The sequence below is a fragment of the Petaurus breviceps genome, unplaced genomic scaffold, assembly GCF_028583685.1.
Source record: "Petaurus breviceps papuanus isolate PSGF00001 unplaced genomic scaffold, PetGlider_PUasm1.0 90845, whole genome shotgun sequence".
Lineage (NCBI taxonomy): Eukaryota > Metazoa > Chordata > Mammalia > Diprotodontia > Petauridae > Petaurus > Petaurus breviceps.
Genome location: NW_027187359.1, coordinates 11,010,595 through 11,031,013, shown reverse-complemented (window position 1 = coordinate 11,031,013; position 20,419 = coordinate 11,010,595). Strand labels below are relative to the sequence as shown.

Genomic DNA, 20,419 nt, shown 5'->3' with positions numbered 1-20,419 from the left:
CCCAGAAGAGGTCCTTTCTGTGCCGTGCTGCCTATGCTCCAGGGTCTAGCTCTGACCTGCAACTCAGACTCCTGCTACTGAAATTCTTGGTTTCTGAGTAATTAGCATTAACTTTATATTGCTGGGACCCAAACTCATCATAAAATATCCTAACCATCTCTGTGCCATACGCCACTTGTGTATCTAGCCCCTCCCCCAACTTCCAATATGTCAGTTAGTTGTTCTGTCACTCCAAACATCATTCTCTCCAACTTTCCTGTCTAAAACACTCCTCCTCCTCACCCACTCTTCCTCTCTATATGTTGACTTACCCTATTCGAATATAACCTCCTTGAGGGGAGGGATTATTTGCTTGTGTTAATTTCCCCAGTGTTTGACTTAGTATCTGGAACATAATACATTTTTTCATTCATTTATGAGAAAGAACTTTCTTCTTTCCCCCTTCCCCATTATTTTCAGAGGGAGAGAACTGATAGGTCTGGAACCCTGCAATATCATTCCCTATATGTTGGTTAGTTTTGCTGAACTTTTTTTCTTCTTTACTATAATGAATGGTTCTTGAGGAGAGTGAGGAAGAAGGGGATCTATTGAGAAATGTAGATCATGTAAAAATAAAAGATATAATAAATTTATTTTAATGGAAAACTAAAAAACATCACTGATCTGTTATCTCATCACTTGAGACCAGGGGTCTAACCTTTCTTATATCGTGAACCCTTTCTTTGGAAATCTGGCAAAATCCATGGATCCCTTCTCAGATGTTTTAAATGAATAAAATAAAATACATAGAATTGTCAATTATACTGAAGTACATTTATCAAAATATTTTTAAAAACAAGTTCACAGATCCCAACTTAAGAACCCCTGCTTTAGATGTACCCTCCAATAGTTAAAAATCACACTCTATCCATGTCTGCCCTTCTTATGTAACTCTTTTCCATGTCTACCCACAGATTTCCTACAAAAGGTCCACCCAAAGTACTTGGGGACTCCCTCACTTTCTTTTGATATAAGGCAGTTAGCAGTAGAGAACACAGACCACCCAATGGTTCTCCCTTGCCCTCATCGATGATCAGACCATTATCTTTTTCTAGCATACATTTCTTTGATGATAAAACCTTTATTTGGTTTCTTCTTTGTATTTCCTATTTGTCATATGTTGCAGCCTCTTTACTCCCCCACACACACCTCTCCATCTCTCTCTGGGTGACATAACTTTTCACTTCTTCAGTGACTTACTTTCAATGACTTCATTGATTTATAGTCATGGAACAGCACTGATAGAATATCCATCTTAAAAGATTATTATTATTATTAAAAGATTATTCATCAAAATCATTATTAATGATGAAAATAATAGTGGTAACAATAGCTGGCATTTTTATTGAGTCTAAGATTTGAGATACACTTTATGTAAATTAACTCATTTGATCTTCTCAGCATCCTGGTGAGATAGATATTATTAGTCTCATTTTATAGATGAGAAAACTGAGGCTCAAAGAAGTAAAGTAAGTTTCCTACAGTCAAAGTAAGTGGCAAAGCCAGGATTCAAAGTCAAGTCTTCTGATTCTGACTCTGAGTATAATAGAAAGAGCAGTAGACTAAGAAGAGATCTGGTTCCAAGTTTCTGCCTGTAACTAGCTAAGAGAACTGGGATAAGTCACTCACTGGGACTCAGTTTCCTCAACTGTAAAATGAGAGGGTTAGATAAGATGATGTTTAGAGTCTTTTCCATATCTAATAGTATATCAATCTATGCCAAAGAAATCCTCACTCATCTCATAGGTGCAACCCCCTTGGATGCATTTACCTTATAAAGCTAACATTTAAATCTTATTTCTTTTGATGGTACCTGCCCTAGATATATCAGACCATCTTCTACTCCCACTCTAGCCCTCATTAATCCAGTGCTATTTAGATGGAGTGATGGTATAGGACAATATGAGTACATTGAAATTGACACTGACTCAGGGTCAGTCTGACCTTCCTCTTTCTCTGCCAGGACCTGGGGGACACTCTATTTGGCCCAGGATCAATTTGCCCTCTTATTCCCTCTGCCAAGGCCTGAACTAAATGCTCTCTTTGGGCCGTTAACAGATTGGCACCAAGTTTGCCCAAGTATAGTTTAGTTTAATGCCCTACTAAATGAGTAAAGATAGTAGATATGTTTGTTCCTTTACCACCACCTCCAGAGTCTTTTCTGACTCTGCCCTTGCATTCTTCATTTCTGTGATGCCCCCCCTTCATGCCTTCTACATCATAGCCAAATTGAACTATTAACTGTTCCTCAAACTTCACATTTGGCCTCTTCCCTATGACCGCAAGACACCCACTACGCCTAGAATACTCTCCTAGGATACACCTCTCTGTTAGGATCTTACTCTTCCTTTAAATCCTTCTCAGTCACTACCTCCTCTATGAAGCCTTCCCAGTTTCCCCCAGTTGTTAGTCCTTCCCCCATCCTTAAGTTACATTTTACTTGCTTATCTAATACATACTGTGGAAGTTATCATGATGTAGTGTATAGAGTACCAGTCATGGAGTCAGAAAGACTCCAGTTCAAATCCAAGAGTATCTACCTTGTTACTGGACATCATTTATCCTCTATGAGCTTTGGGCATTTTATCAAGATGCTAAGCTATAGTTAGGTTGAGATCATATTGACTGAGGGGGTTACAAATCCAGTTTGTTTCTCCCAATAGAAAGTAAGGTCCTTAAGGATAAGGATTGTCTCCTTAGAATTTCCAGCACCTAGGACATTATCTTGCAGCTGGCAAGTGCCTAATAAATATTTGTTCATAGGATTATAGATTTAGATATAAATGACCTTACAAATAATTTAGTCCAACCCCCTCTTTTATGGATGAGGAAATGAGACATAGAGATGTTAAATTACTTGGCCAGTGTCAGGGAATAAGAAAGAGAACCATGATTTGAGGGTTCCTCTGACTCCAAATCCAACACTTTATACCCCAATCCCACCACTGTTGGAATAACTCCAACAGTTAAATTGAAGTGAATTGAATTGAGTTGAATGGAATTGTAATAATCCAAATTCCTCCTGCTCCCTATCTGAAGACCAGCTTCACCACCAGTAAAATGGGACAACAATAATGATGCTGCTGTAGGCTGTTGTCAAAGGGTCTTGCCATTCCTGGGTGAAAAACACTATGTGGTTTCACTTCAGTAGATGTATAAACCATCCAGTATGTTTAAGACTCTTTACTAGAAGAGGCAGGTAGGTAGTGTAGTGGATAGAGCACTAATTCTCCTAGAATTAGGAGAACCTGAGTTCATATCTCGCCTCAGACAGTAGCTGTGTGACCCTGGGCAAGTCTCTTAACCTTGATTGCCTCAAAAGAAAAATAGAAGACTCTTTGCTGGACATGGCTGCTATAGAAATATGTTTTTGCATGATTTCTCACATGTATAATTGATATATTTCTTGCCTTCTCAATAGGAGGGGAGAGGCTCAAGGGAAAGAATTTGGAACTCAAAGTTGAAAAAAAATGAATGTTAAAAGTACATAAATAGCATATTGGGGGAGGGGAGAGGCTGGGAAATGACTAAGGCATAGTCTCTGTCCTTGAAGGATTTAAAATTTCCCTTCACAATAGGGTTAAAAATGATGTTTGTGGTTGGAAACCTCCTTTCCCATAAGAATCATACTTTATCTCTAGTTGCTAGTTCCTCTGAATATCTAATAAATTAGTTATCAACCAAAGAAAGCTAATTCAAATTGCCCCAAGGGAGCTGAAGTGGGTGAAGAACTCATTAGCTTATTCCCAGAGGGGAAGTCAGAGACGTCTTTGGAATAGGATTAGCCTGCCAAAGATGTAGCAGAGCCATTCAAACTTTAATGTTGAAGAGGTGCATATAAAATTAATGTGTCAGAGGGAATGCTGGGAACAATAAAGTGGCACAGACCTTTTATTATGACGGAGAATCTCTCCAATATATGTTTCTTGGAGATCGATGACAGAGTCATTCAAACCGTGGGTATTCATTCATGTGGTATGGGGAATTTAGATTGCTCATTCCAGGGGATAGTCCTGTAGCTTGGAGTCTTTTCTCTAACTGGGAGCAAGGAGAGGCCAAGAAACTACCTAGTATTGCAATGCTTTCTAGCCCAGTTTCACAGAGCTTGTACTCAACAGTCTCTAAATTCTTGACCAGTTATGAGATGGACAATGGGATTATTGGATTTAGAGAAAGAAGAAACTTTAGAGAAGATTTGACTTATAGAATAAAGGATCAAGGTGGGGCAGGCTTACAAGATTCTTCAATCCTAATCATATCTATTTTTAATAGTTTTATTTTGAGTTTTGTTTTGTTTTTTACATAATGTTCTCTCCATTACCATCCCCCATTCAATATTCCTCTGAGATAAAGAAGAAAAAATGTTAAACAGTACAAAGGTAATATAGACACAACATCTCACAGTGTATACAACATTCTATATCCATACTCCACCCCCTACCTGTCTCCTGAGAGGCAGGAGATATATTCCATCATCAGTTCTCTGGACCAAGGTTGGTCAGTGTATATAATCAGAGTCTGACTACTTTTAATGCTATTTTTTCATCATTGAAATAGTTGTGTATATTGTTCGGGAGTTTTGCTCTGTACCTGCTCATGCCAATCTGCCCATGCTTCTCCACATTTTCCTTACATCCACAGATCCTTACAACACAATACCAGTCCATTACATTTATATACTACAGTTTTGGTTTAGCCATTACCCCTCAATAGGCATCCACTTTGTTTCCAGTTATTTGCTACTATGAAAAGAGTTATTATCTTGCTGCTTCTAAGAGAAAATATAAATTCCTATGTTTAGTTTTATATCCCAGTATAACATGACTTCATCTACCGTTTCATTCTTACCATTCTTATTAGATATTACTTTCCTTCCTACATACTAAAATCTAGCCAAACTGGCTTTCTGCTCTTCGCAATCAATACTTCATTCCTCTTCCTGATGCCTTTGCACTGACTATATAACACATGCCTGGAATGCACCTCTCCTTTCCATTTCCTAGGATTTCTCTCTCTTCTTTTAAAATACATCTCAAGATCCATCTTCTGAATAAAGCTTTTCCTATAACCCCCAAATGCTAATGTCTTCCCTTCCAAATGACCTTGTATTTTACTACTTTGTATGCATTTGATGCATATGATGCTGCTGAGTGGCTCAGTGGACAGAGTTCTGGGTCTGGAATCAGAAAGACCTGAGTTCAAATGTGCCCTCAGACACATACTAGCTGTTTAACCCTGGGCAAATCTTTTAAAGTCTGTTTGCCTTAATCCATTGGAGAAGGGAAACCACTCTAGTATCCTTAACCAAGAAAACCCCACGGACAGTGTGGTCCATGGGTTCACAAGGAGTCAGAATAACTGAATGACTGAACAACAACAATGTATGTGTGCGCACACCCATATATGTTACCTTTGTTATATATGTGTGTGTATTCTGTGTGTATGTATAATATTGTGTGTGGTGTTTCTCCTATTAGAATATAAACTCTTTTGCAAATAGGAATTGTATCATTTTTTGTACTTATATACCCAGTGTCTAGTAGATAATAAATACTTGTTGGTGGACCAGTTGATTGATTATGGGACTTTCCTTCTCTCTTTGACTTCCTTGGAGCACATATTTGATAGTGAGATTGCTAGGTCAAAAGGTAGAAACAGTTTGGTGAGGAGCATAATTCCTTTCATGGGTCAGTTTCCTGTTCCATGTGGCCCTCATCTCGTCTTGTGCTTGCTGCTACTCCCCATCTTCTTTCTACCTCTCAAGAACAAAACGCCCCTCCCCCCCACACACACCTCTCTTCTGTGTGTATTGTTATAATAACTACACTAGCATACCCAGGGTGGCTTCTAGCATGGGTTCTTAGATCTGTTTTACTAGGAAAGATAGATGTTTTAAGGGGTTAATATTTTTTTTTAATTGCATTCACTAGTTCAGGGGAAAAGTCAGCACCCTGAACTTCAAAGAAAATACAAGCAGAGAAATAAGGATGAACAGAAGGGGTTCCAACTGTCTGAGAAATTAGCACAGATGAACAGACAGATCCTACTTTCTGACCAAGGCCATACATACAAAGTTACCAGAGAGAGATGCACCAATATCTGGATTTTTCAAAGCCTTAACAGTTATCCAGAGTCTCATCTGGTCAAATCACAAGAACACTCTTCCAATGAGTGAGGCTCAAAGAAAAATGCTAACCTCAGAGTATATATAACCTTTTTTAGAGCCAGAGGGAATCACAACCCTCCTGACTCAGTGTATAATTAGCAAAGAACAAAAGGTGTGAAAGCCTTCCTATAAGCAAGCCTCCCCTTAAGCAAGCTTCTCTTAATAGGCTCCACAAGAGGGCTGTTAATGGGTGGGGGAGATCTTAAATCTCATAAACATTACAGTTGTCTTCCCTTATGAAAATCCTTGAAAGCAAGGACTATCTTAAAAAAAAATGTATCCCCAATGCGTAGAACTGTGCTTCATAAATGCTTTTGTATTCACTTATAATTCCAAGTTGTTTTATGTGATGGTGTGACAGCTCCATTATTTTAGCTGTCTTCCTACAGTCCCTCCAACCATTGACCATTTTCTTTTTTTATAGTTTTTTATAGTTCTCAATATTCTGAAGAAATGAGGAGAAACTCAGGAGTTGGTTTAATCTGCATATCTCTAATTAGTGATTTAGAGCATATTTTTTTTTCATATTCTTAGGGGTAGTTTGCAATTCTTCTTTTGAGAACTGTTTATATCCTTTGACCATTTATAATTCTAAAACCAGCTTCTCCCTAAGAAGTCTAATCTTCTCGGTACCATACCCTAGTGCCAATTCAATTAACTGAGGACCAGAGAAGTTATAGGATTATAACCAGAGTTACTGAACATTCTTCCCACATTCTACTTTCTAGCTAGACTACTGGCCCACATGTTATTTCTCACATATAACATCTCCCATCTCCATGACTTTGTATGGGCTGTATCCCATTTCTGGAATATACTCTTTCTTCACCTCTGCCTCTTAGAATCCCCATTGTCCTTCAAGGTTTAGCTCAAATGCCTCCTCCTACATGATGATCCTCTCCTCCACTCAGATGGTTTCTCTCTCTCTCTCTCTCTCTCTCTCTCTCTCTCTCTCTCTCTCTCTTATGTGTGTGTGTGTGTGTGTGTGTGTGTATATATATTCATTTATTTATTTATTTAGTATTTATTTAACTCTGTACCTTTCCCCAAGAGATTGCTGTTCAGTCAGTAAACATCTGTTAAGTACCTACTATTCAGTAAGCACTGTGCTAAATGCTGAAGATACAAAGAAAGGCAGAAGTCCCTACATTCAGGGAGTTTACCATCTAATAAGTGAGGCAGCATGAAAACAACTATGTAAAAATGAGTTAGATACAAGATAGATGGGTGATAACCAATGGAGGGAAGGAGACTAGCATTAAGGGGGATCTGGAAAGTAGGATCCTCTAGAATATGGGATTTTAATTGGGGCCTGAAGAAAGGCAAGGAAACTAGAAGGAAGAAAAACTTCTCTAGGCATAAATACCTAGAACTAGAAGATGGAATTTGTGCAGTGCCCAGAATTTGTTCAGAAAATGGCAAAGAGATTACTATTGCTGGATCAAAGAGTATGTAGGGAGGTAAAATAAGGTGGAGGAAGAAGGCGAGAGGGGAGAGAGAAGTTTATGAAAAAATATAGAAAACTTCATGAATTTTCTCATCGTGCCCCTTAAAGTCAAGGACTATCTTTCTATAGTGCCTAGAAGATTTGGTACGTAGTAGGTATTACTAAACAAATGTTTATACAACAACTGAACTGTAGACTTAGACCTGTAAAAAAAACATGAAAAACCATCTAATCAAATCCATTTGTTTTGCAGAATAGGAAACTGAGGCCCAGAGTGATTAAATGCATTTCCTAAGATCAGAGAGTTGCAGAGTTAGTGCTGAAATGCAACTCTTCTGACTCTAAGACCAGGGTTCTTTCCCCCCACATGACACTGCCTCCCAATGGCATAGGAGCCTCCTTAATATCTGTTTCCTCTTTCTGTGATTTTCTCTGATTAATCCTGTATTGATCTTATTGGTATAGTTGTATACACATTACCGTCTCCGTTAGACTGACTTCCTTAAGGGCAAGAATTAATTATCTTTTGCCTTTCTTTGCATCCCCAGCACTTGGCACAATGCCTGACACATAGAAGGTGTTTTCATAAATGGTTTTTGACTTGACTTGACAGAGCTGAATCCTGAATCCTTAGATTACAGAACGATACCAAGTACTTAGCTCCTATTAGATCTATATTCTGGACACATCCTAGAACTCAACCCTCATCATTTTTCCCCCTAGGTTCTTTTCTTCTCCTCAACACATCTGAAAACACTAAACATACCATTCTGAGCCCTTGGATGAGGAGCAACAGTGAGCACTGCACCATGGAAGTGTCCGTGTACAGGGATCTCCAGACCTCTGGGAGATACATGGCCCAACTCCTACCACACAATGAAGCTAGGAGAGAGATCCTGCTGGTTCCAAATCCAGAGACACATGGGTAAGTGTGGCCCTCCATTCAAACTATTTTTAAACTAGCTTTTGGCATAAGTTTTCCAGGGCACTTAAGTTTATATCAAATATACAATGAGCTTTTAATAGAGAGGGTCCAGATTGGACCGTTACTGCTGATACTCCCATTGGGGGTCACTACAGCCTTGAGTGAGGGTAAGGGGGAATCCTTTTAACCACATTGGCTGACTGTCTTTCCAAGGTCCAAGAACTGTTAGAGTGGGCAATTAATAATTGTGTATTTAAGATACTTATTGACCTAAACCCAGACGGAGCCAGGAAGGAAAGAGATGACCAGAATGTTTGAGACAGAAAATAGAGCAATTTGTGATGCTGGAATCTGGACTTTCACAAGGAAAGCCTCAGCAGAAGGAAAGAACTAAGAAACATCTGAACATAGAATGAGTATCCAGAAAGCTCCCACAAGACTCAGCAATAAGAAACTAACCTGGGAGTCACACTAGCGGGCCTTTAACTGTCTTCTTCAAGTACTCACGGGTTCTGCTAATTCAGCAGATATTCCTATAGAGCATTATCTGAGACTTCTAAGTCTCCTTAAACACTCCAGTTCTGTACATGACCCATTTGAGCTAAGACCTCTAAATTTGCTTACATATTAACTGCTCCCAAGGCTCTGCTGTGTATGGGTAGAGTACAAAGAGTAATAGAGAGCAAACTTGAGTCAGAACAAAGGAGACTGCTCTTCCCAGTTGCTTTATCCTTTCCATGGGTCTACATAATGGCCAGATAATTGGCCCTACATTTTAAGAGTGCAAGAAATTTGTTTCATTTTGCAATTAGTATGGAGCCAATATACAGCCTGAGGGTCAAATACAACTTGCCTCATTCTAGGATATGACCTGAAAGAGATATATAGCAAATTTCCTCTACTTAATTAGCTAGCAAATTGGAAGAAGCACGATAGTTGCATTAACCCCCTCTTGCTGCTCTCACTATATAGCTTATTTCACCAGGTGTCATGCTAGCAGGCTTGGCTAAATGAGACTCTCACTGTAAAAATGGCTGCATCTGTACTTATATCTGCTCCTGTGGTCTGATGACTTTGGAAGACCTGTGGCTGCTCTGAAGTAGGGCCAGGGAGGCTTTGCAGCAGTTTCCACTAGGGTAGCCAAAATTTCTAGCTTTGCTTCTGAAAGCATAGTACCTTGCAAATAATAAGTGCTTAATAAATGCTTCTTGGAGTAGACAGAATTAAACTGAATTGGACATGGGACCTTCTACTGTTTGAGCAGGTACTTATAGAGAGGCAGGGATATCTGGAAGTTGGCTTCTTGGGTGACCACCATTCCTTGTTGACATGATAAAAAGAGATGATGTGATTTTTCAGCTCTGAAAGAAGCATAGCTTACCCTTTTAGTAATTTCATGGGCCTCATCCCCTTTGAACTTTGAAGGCTTAGCTGGACTTGCAGACTGCCTTCCCGCAGAAATGAAATTATGGTGGCCTTTCTTCTCATATATCTAAATGCAATTCTCAGTGCTCTAGCAAGAGAGACTTTTCCAGGTGACTGGAAATCACTTTACAGCCAAGAACTTCTCTAGCAGGAAAAGCTAAATATGCCTCAGCTTTTGGTGGCCTACTGTTTCACCTGAGCAATTACATGGGTTTGTGTCTCCTTCCAGCACAGCTGCTGCTTCCCACATGGAGTCCAGTTTGCAAGGGATTGTGTTTGCAGGAGTGGGGCAGATGGGGTAGCCAAAGGCATTGGGACACGATTCAAGTCTGAAGGACTTTCTTTGAGTCTTAAGCTATATATTCTCACCCTTCTTTTCATGACTGACAAATGTCCTTCTCTCCCAATGAACTTTTTAAAGTTTAGTATTGATACATACAGAATGTTAGTGTTATGGGGATAAGGCAGGGCTTAGGAGCTCCAGGGACAACTTATAGGCAAGCTGCAAAGGTCAATGACAGTGAAGTTGGGAGAGATATGGGGACAAGAGAAAGATGCCAATGAAGATGTCAACATACATTGGCTGGTGACATCTATTTTCTCTGAGTCAGCAGTCCATATGTTAGACCTCTAAGGCTCCAGGAAATGTTCCAGTTACATGTAAGACTTCAGCTAAATTCTGAATCAGTTATAGACAAAAATATATAAGAATCCATTGATAAAAAATCTACAAGAATTAATATGAGGGTCAGAGTAGAGTGAAAAATAAAGGGTCAAAAAGTCTTGCAAAAAAAAGCGGAAAGAGTTTAGTTTGTCCAGTTTCTTTTACCAAAAGAGTCTTGTTGAAAGACTGATCCAGAAAAAACTATGGACTTCCTTCAGTGTCCTGGTGAAGTCAAAGATCCATGGGTGCATATCTGAACAGGGAAATCATGCCAGACTTTTCTTTCTTTGTTTTGGTCCAGACCTCTGTCTTCTTTGGAAGATGTACTTCTACTGATGCAGATTGGTGGCTCATTTTCAACTTACAGGCTTTGAGAATCTCCTGGGACGCTGACAGGCTATAGATGCTTGGCCCATGGTCATATAGGCCATTTATAGGATCCTGTATTTAGAACTTTTGAAAAACCATCTGGCCCTGCCCCCTCATAATGAAGAAATGAGGGCTAGAGAGGTCACCCAAAGTCAGCATACATGTACATCAGAATCACATTTTGAATCCATGTCTTTCTGGCTTCAAAAATTACCCGAAAGAACAGAATTCTTGGTGCATCAAAGGGCAGAGTTGTATCTGAATCCAAAGCCAGGCCTGTCTCTCTAAAATAACACTATATAAATACCAGCCATTACTGTAAGCTCTTATGCATTCCAGTAGAATATAAGCTCCTGGGGAAGACAGGCTTTATCATTTTTTGTCTTTTTATCTCTAGCACCAGCACGTTAATAAATTCCTATAAAAAGCCATTGAACAAATGCGTGGAACATATAACAGCTGATAATGATAACTGACACCTCTAGAATGTTAAGATTTACATTAGTGTGCTTTCCATTCATTTTCTCATTTGTTTCTCACAAAAAGTGGTGGATAGAACACATCACCGCAGATACTTTCTAGGCAGTGTGATCCTGAGTGAGTCACTTAAATACTTTCTATCTCAGTGTTCTCATCTGTAAAATGGGAATCATGATAATACCCGCCACACAGAGTTGTTGTGAAGATCAAATGACTTAGCATCTGTGAAATGCTTTGAACCTTAAAGAACTATTTACATGAGTTATCATCAACAATATTGAGGTGGATTCTATGGGTTTTATTACTGTCCAGTAATACTAAGGCTTAGTGAATTTAAGTGACTTGTTTGGGTCTGAGGCAGGATTTGAACTCAGGTCTTTCCTGATTCCCCCATCCACTGCTTTTTACCCTATGCCATAGCTTATTTTCAAAATTAACTGTCAATGCTGCCACAGTGACCCTAAGCAGAACACCCTCTTCCTACTGAACACATGGTGCTGAAGACAGAGTTTATTGATGTTACAAGGTCACCTGGGACTGGGCCTGCTTCTGCCAAGGTTCCACCTTCTCCCTACTAGAACATCTGAGGAATAGAAAAATCTCTCCTTGGAGATTTCCTTCTTAGTTTAGTGAAGACTAAAAGCAGCTCCAAAAAGCCAAATTAAAGGTTAGTTTTGTGGGGTAGGCAGGACTACATCTGTCTGCTTCAGGCACAGATCAATATATGGTGAGACAGGAAGGTGGCAACCTGAAGGGGTAATCAATAGTCCATTGCAGTTTGTTTGGGAGAATTGTCCCTGAGTGCCTCTTGGAAAATCTGAAAGGGCAGAAATCTTGCAGAGAAAACAAAGTCATTTACCTAACCTGTCTCTTACCCGAAAAATACAGGAGCCATTGTCTATGTCCATGGGCTATATCCACAGGAGGTATGTCTATGGGCATGTCCATGTTACGTCTTTGCTATCTTATCATAATCCTGCTTCTCAGATCAAACTGACTTAAGCTTAGGTTCCTGAGATATTCAGCAGTTTACCTTCTTCAAAAGCTCCAACATTCTTATTTTAATGTTAGAAATTTTAGTATTTAGAACTTAAAGAGACATGGCATATAGCCCAATTGAGACTTAGAGAGGGCTCCCTTCCAGTTGTCCATCTACGACTGTAAAATCATACTGGTAGCAAGGGAGGGAGTGTGATTTTGAAAGGAGGTCCTCTGACACCAAAACAGAGCTCTTTCCACTAAACCCTGCTGCCTTGGGTGTGTTATGTCTTCAGGAGGCTTACCCTTTAAAATATACACCAGGTTGAGGTGTCACATACTTTCCAGAATTCAATCCTATGGCCTAGTGACTAAAGTTCTGTTCTTCTTGGTGCATCAAAGAGCATAGTAAGAGCTGAGTAATGATGACAGTGATTATTACAAATCTTGCCGGCATCCTCTCATAACAGGAAAGAGTGATTAGGGATTGCTTTTTGGAAAACAACAGTATGCGTTTGAAGTAAAGTGATGGAAGGTGTAATAATAAAGCCTGCTGTGGAAAGCTTGACTCAGAGGAGTGGGTTGAGGGATGGTAATGCAGGAACTACATGGTCCCCAGGAAACCGGGGAGTCGTGAGCCACTTGTGAGCATCACGGTTTGGGATGTGATGTCAGTCAGAGCATCTTCCTTGGAAGCAACTACTAACAATAGAGGAAAAATAGTAAAAGGGAATCACTGCAGCTGTCTCTCTTCCTGACTCTAAGAAGACAGAAGAGCCTGCATGAGGCCCTGTGGATTTCAAAGCACAATTGATCACTTCTACCAGAGTCATTTGGTTTTAATGGTAGCCTTGGAGGGACAGAGGAGATGAAATGCCAGACCTGGTCATCCATTCATCTGGCTAGAATGACCACAGGAGCCAGGGAATATAAAATCAAGCACCAGAGGGTGGTGGGCAAAACAAACCCATTGAAATTCACTGACCCCCAATTTGTCAGTTATGCTTTAGGCCTTGAGAGCTCTGGAGAAGTTTTCTTGGACCCAGTCTTCCGCCACACACTTTGCTCTTGCCGCATCAAAGCTTTCCAGTACCCCAGATTTTATTAAGCATGACCAGCATACCATAGTAGGTGGATGTGAGAATCAGCCCCTAGGAGGTTATATGTTGCCAATCATTTGAACTACTGATACTAAAAAAGACTTCATGGATTATAAATACTTTGATAGAATGGGAAGTTTCTCCTCTGGTGCAGGTTATAACTGTCCCCATCTCCTTTGCATCCTACTCATTGCAAATCAGTAAGCTTTTTATGATTCAGCATTTACCATATGCCAGACACTGTCCGAGGTGCTAGAGATGAAAAAAACGAGATGAAACAGACCCTGCCCTCAAGGAGTTTACATTCTATTGAATTCTGTTACTAATGCATTTCCCCATTTTTGGAGGTCTTCAAATAGAGATTGGATGACTACCTATCAAATGTGTTGTGGTAGAGTCCCTTTATGTATTGGCTGGAATAGATAGCCATCTAGGATCCTTCTAACTCATCAATTCTGTGATTCTAGAATGCTATTTTATGAAATTATTTTTTAAAATTTTATCCTGAACTTAAGAAATAAAGCAAGGATTTCCATAACATAGTAGAATGGGGAAAAAAAGATGATTGTACATAAAACTACAAATTTATTATGTACGATTTGCTATTCCTTTTAAATATATGATAAAGTTACCATGTAACTTTCTCTTTTTTCCTTTTTTTCTTCCCTTCTCCACCCCTCCCACCCTAGAGATAGCTACCATGAGAAACAATTATGTATATATGTGCAAACCATTCTATGCATACTTCTGTTTATTAGTTCTTCCTAATTCTTGCTAATATTTTTTCTATAAACCTTTCATAGAAGATCTACCAGGAAGGCACTGGAAGTCCTCTTCTGGAGATCAGTGTAGCACTTAGGTTGTATATTTGTTAACCCTGTGTTTTCACTATATGACCAACCTATCTCCTTTACTGGTCCTGTATAGCTTTGGAAATGTATTATGCCACCCCTTGTGCACAAATCAGTGTTAGTAGTGTGCAACAGTTTACATGAATGGATAAATGAATCAATCAATTGATCAAGCGTTCATTAAATGCTACAGTCTCTGGATGGCATAATGGATAGAACACTGGACCTGGAGTCAGGAGTTCAAATCAAGCCTCAAACTTACTCTATTCCACTGATCCATTCATCATTCTGTTTCTTATCTAGTAACAGATTATTTTTGATGATTACTACTTTGTGTTATAGCTTGACATCTGTTATTGCTTTGCCACCTTCCTTCGTATTTTTTTTCACTGATTCCCTTGATATTCTTGACCTTTTGTTTTTCCAGATGAATTTTAAAAATTTAAAAAGGGAAAAAGCCCCTGTTCTCACAGCACTCACATGCTAATTGGGGGAAGTATCATATAAAAGACTGATCAGTTACAGGCCAGTTGGAAAGACCCAAAACTCCTAAAGGTTCCCTCTGATGACAAGGCCCAAGGATTCTTAGGATGTATCATGTCAAATAGTGCTTGGTCTGGGGAGCAAAGATGGAGGTATGACCCTAAGGTTAGGAGAACCTTAGAACACAGTAGCAGGACAGATCATAAGGCATGGTAGTCTTCCATCTTAGCAAAATTCTTTCAACCAACATGAGAAGTCATGTCAATCTCTTCCCACTCAGCTGCTCGGTGACCCTCTCAGAGCCTCATTTTCTACAAATGTGAGATGGGAATAATACTATTTGTACTAACCAATAGGGTTGCTGTGAAGAAAGTCACTCTGCAAACCTTTGAAAGGTTCTTTAAGTATGCGTTATTATTACTTCAAAGAGGCAACAGAGATTTCATTTACTTCTCACATTGAGCAAGAATAAAGCTAATGCTCTTGTTAAAAAAATTTAAATGTTTTATTGAAAACTTAATACTGAACATCAATGCAACCACCTAAACATGCTTAATTAATTGCAGTTAAATTAATTTCAGTGACTAAAACTACATAACTTGGTTTTATTTTTGACATGTTTATTATTCCACTATCTTACCTCCCCTCCCTGTCTTGCATCCCACTAGTGGCACTCCCTTATAACAGATATGTTTAGTCAGGCAAAACAAATAAATATGTTGGTAATATCTGAGAATGTCAGTCTGGTTCTGTCTCACTGGCCCTTCCTCTCTCTGTGCCAAGGGGTGGAAAATGTGCTTTGTCCTCAGTCTTCTGAAGTCATGATTGGGAAGGTCTATTTTGTCCCACAACTGGGAAGAAGTGCCCAGAGATATTTCAAGCTTCACTATCCTGAGGAGAGAGGAAACAATACAATATGATACACAATATAAAATACAAGAATACAATAATTCCAAATAGTTTTAGGATTCAAACCCACAGATGAACTTCTCCAGTGCAATGAAACAGAATAGCAACAGACACTGACATGACACGTGTCTTATTTTGCAACAATGATCATAGAGAAGAATGTTTTTCCACATTAAGACCATTTCTAATAGTGGAGTAGCCAAAGCCATCTAATACAATAGAAAGCAATCCATAGGCACTTATTAAATTGCTATTAGTAAATTCAATTCAATAAGCATTTATCAAATGCCTATTAGGTGTCAAGGATTGTGCTAGGCACCGGAAATGCAAAGAAAATGGAAAATTGAGTATTCCCTGCCCTCAAGGAATTAATATTCTACTGGGAACATAGATAATGTATATTGCATGTATATATAATATGCTATGTATGCATTACACAATATAATGTATATATTATATACCACATATAATGTATGCATTATACAAGAGAATACACATCTATAATACATACATTGAACAAGATAATGTATAAATTATATGTACAACCTATAATGTCCACATTTTACAAGATAATACTATATATTATAGATACAATATAATATAAATATATATTTAATATAAATGTATAAATACAATTTGTGCCAATGTGCAAATACAACATATTATATAAATATATGTATAAAAATAATTTTGTTGGCTTGTTGTTGTCCTTCATTTTCAAAGAGCACCAAAAGAAAGAGGAATTGGGCAAGGCTTAAGGGAGTAGAAGGCACTGAGTGGGGGTGGGGGTGGGGAAGGTTGGTGGAATTCAAATCAGTGTTGACATATTAGGAATGAGGGAGGTTGCTTATGGATCCTGCTTCTATCCCTGATTTTCTGTTGATCTTTGCTCTCAGTATCATCAGTTTTTAAAATGGGAATTTTGACTGCCTCACCTAGGAGAACACTTTTAGTCACACTTACCTCTGGTTCCATGTCTCCGTATAGACCTGTTCAGAGCTATTGTTTCCAGGTCTTTGTGGAGGGAGCATTTCATAGAGGATAAAGTAATGAACTTGGTATCAGATAGACCTGAATTGAAATTCTATCTTTGACTCTTGCTAGCTGTGTGATCATAGGCAAGTCTGAACTTTTCTGTATTTTTCATCTGTAAAGTAGGGACACTAATAACTCAGATTATAGCTTAAACAAGAAAGCATATATGTGTGATGAAGGTGATGGGGGAGCCCTTTTTCTGTGCTGGATTGACCTAGGCATATACTCTGGTCCTTTTTGGCAGAGTATCCTTGTTGAAGGACTTCCACCTTCTTGAGATAGTCTAGCAACCCAAACTAATGATGGTCAAATGGGAGATTCTGTACCATCTCAACAAAGCTCACATCTTTTCAGTATGGAACCAGAGCACGTGCCCCACAAAATAAGACCACAAAGACCACAAACAAGTTCCATGGAAGGTGCCTCGAACCAGAAAATTAGGGAGATCATCACTACCAACTGAAAAACATGGAGCTTATATAAATGTCAGTTGTTACTTTTTGTTCAGATCTCAAGATTATAGTAGCTCTAACTTCCAGAAAGGAACAGAGTTTAAAAAGAAAGGAGTTGCAAATATTGTTGCTGCCTACATAAACTCAAAGAAGGATTCTGTCCATAAGTTTAGAGGACTCTAATTTCCAGGATACATAGATGTGAATGGGCCACAATGTCCAAATTCATCTGAATAGGATGATGTGAGTTACAACTAGAAAGAACCTTAAAGGTCATCTATTTCAACTCTTTTACTTTACAGATGGGGAAACCGAGGCCCATAAGGGTGAAACAGCCTGCCCAAATTTCCAAAGTGGCAGAGTTGGAATGGAAAGAAATGTTTCTCTGAGATTAGGGCCTTTTGGAAAAGGAATCACTGAAATGCTATTTGATTTTTTCCCCCTCGGGTGTATTGAAGTTTAATGTCAATAATCCTGCAGTTAGGTAGCAATCCTGGCCAGCAGGAGAAAATCAGTTACCCCTGCCATTTGGCATCCTTGGCCAGAGTCCTCCATTGCACTCACTTGTACAGCAAATGGAAATCATGATAATGAAGGGGATCATTTATTAAAACTGACACATGTAAATGCCAGCATCATCATGATTTAACTGCAAGATGGGTTTTTCCTGACTTTCAAAGTCATTCACAGGGACAACTATTCTCTTTTTTTCCCCCAAGTTATTTTGAACTAACACAATAATAACTATACAATAAAAGCTTTTATGTTGAGCATGATTTCTACTAAAAGGAGGGCTATAACAGTGATTTTTAAAAAATGCAATATTCCCCAACCTGCATTATTATCCAGTCATAGAACGTTGCATCAGATGCAACCTTAGAGATTTTCTAATCTCCCTATTTTATAGTTGAGGAAGCAAAAGCTCAGAGAGTTTAAGCAACCTGACCAAAGTCACACAGCTATTTAGCAGCAGAGCTGGGACTAATTAGACATTTATAAAGTACTTCATTATTAATTATAATAAAAGCAGACATTTTACATGGCACTTGCATGTTATTAATAATAATAGCTGACATTTATATAGCTATTGGATGCTAATAATGATGATGACAAGCATTTATACGGCACTTTACGGCTTACAAAGCACCGGCCATATGCTATCTCATTTATTGAAGAATACCTACCTGAGGGGTAGATGTTCTTATTATACCTATTTTACAGATAAGGAAACTAAGACAGAGTTTAAATGACATGCCCACAGTCACCTAATTAAGTGTCTGAAGCTAGACTTGAACTCAGGCCTTCCCAATTCTGGGTTCAATATTGTATCTACTACAATCCCTAGCTGCTTGCAAACATCACATAAATTAGCTCTTTTGAGCTTCCTAACAGCCCTGTTCAGGGAAGGTATTATCAGTATTAGTATCTTCATTTCCACCTCAAAAAACTGAGATTCAGAGAGGTTTATTGATTAATCCAGTATCACAAAAGTATCATAGGTGGGATTTGAACACAGGTCTTCCTAACTCTAAGGGCAGCCTGCTATCTTCTACCCTGCACTACCTCCTGCTCCCATTCCCATGATCTTTTTCACTCTACCTCATTGCTTCCTTTTGCTGGAAATATTTGGCACATGATCATCTGAATGCAACCCAAAGACATGAGACTATCCCAAGGCCAGGCTTTGAGGTTTAAAGAATTAAATTTAATGAGGAAATACTAACTTAGTGTTCAGTCCCTGAAGGCTAGAATGGAAAGAATACTGGACTTCAAGTCAAGAAACTTGAGGTCTGTGTCCTGGCTCTAATAGATCCTTGTTGTATTTCTTCGGGAAAGTCTCTGTACCCTTCTGCACCTCAGTTGTCCCATCCACAAAATGGGGAATCACAGCTTTGCTGTGAAGAAAGCCCTTGGTAGAAGGTGTGCTATAGACGAATGATCTGGGGATTGTTGGCCTTTCTCTCCACCCAAAGAGTCAATGGACGATCCAACCTATGACCAGGAAGCATCTATCAGGCTGCACCTGAACTGTGAAAGTTGTTACTAAACACAAAAGACAATTCCTTTCCTGGCAGCTACAACTTTTACTCACAATTGCCTTCGCTGACAGACGTCAAGGAATATAAATGAAAGAACCATCAGCCTCTGCCAGTTTTGACCTTAGAGACTTGACAGCTGAAGGCTTAGCATTCTTTCTTCCTTCCATTCTATTTTTTTCTTTTTCTGTATTTTCTTTACTATTTATTGTGTTCTTTTCTCCAAGATGTCCCAGATTGTTGGCTGATTGGCAATGGGACAGTTTACACTGTAGTCCCTCTGCCTGAAAAATAAAAGACTTCCTGGCAAATTTCCTAATTATCAGTGTCACATACATATGACTTCAAAGATGCATTTAAAAAATTACATTTTTCATCTATAAGCTAGTTGTTGAGCTTCACTATTCTACTGGAATAATACTAATAACAACAATAATAATGAAAATGGTAGATCAAATTTAAATGCCAAGCTACTCTACTGGGAGAGAAAGTGCTGAGTCTTTATTGGGCAAATCACCCACTCTCCATTTGCTTTCTCAGTCTGTGTTATACTATCACACTATTATATAGTCTATGTTATATTATCATACTTCTCTGAGTTGTGTGATGACATGAAAAATTCTCTATTAGCCACCCTTGAACTCCTAGAACCTGAAGCTAGGTTCTTGTCACTCTTTGCATTGAATAGCCTTCTACCACCACCATTCATAGGGTAAAAGGAAGGAGAATTTCCCATTGTTACCACCACGAAAAGAAAATAAAACAAAAACCAGACCTGCACCCAGATTCGTGACCCTTTATATTGTCTCAGAAATGGAAGGGACCTTAGAGGCCATCAAGTCCAGTCCATAATCACACAAGAATCTCCTTCTATAACATATTGGAGAAATGGTCATCCAGCCATTGCTTGCAGACCTCCACTATGATCTCAAAGTCCTTCTGCATCTTTCTTGACTCTTCTCTGGATTGTTCTACAATTTATCAAAGTCCTTTTTACAATGCGATGAGGCATCTGTTGGTGTAGTGCATAGAATGTTGGACCTGGAGTCTTGAAGATCTG

The 20,419-nt window shown here is 38.9% G+C and overlaps 1 protein-coding gene across 1 annotated transcript in view; it reads left to right on the top strand.

The window, feature by feature from the left end:
• ALK (ALK receptor tyrosine kinase) overlaps nucleotides 1–20,419 on the top strand; it is a 1,085,901-nt gene that overhangs the window by 513,723 nt on the left and 551,759 nt on the right. Inside the window, exon 4 of the mRNA XM_069072137.1 lies at nucleotides 8,376–8,577. Coding sequence (XP_068928238.1) covers nucleotides 8,376–8,577 — 202 coding nt within the window. The remainder of the gene's footprint in view (nucleotides 1–8,375; nucleotides 8,578–20,419) is intronic.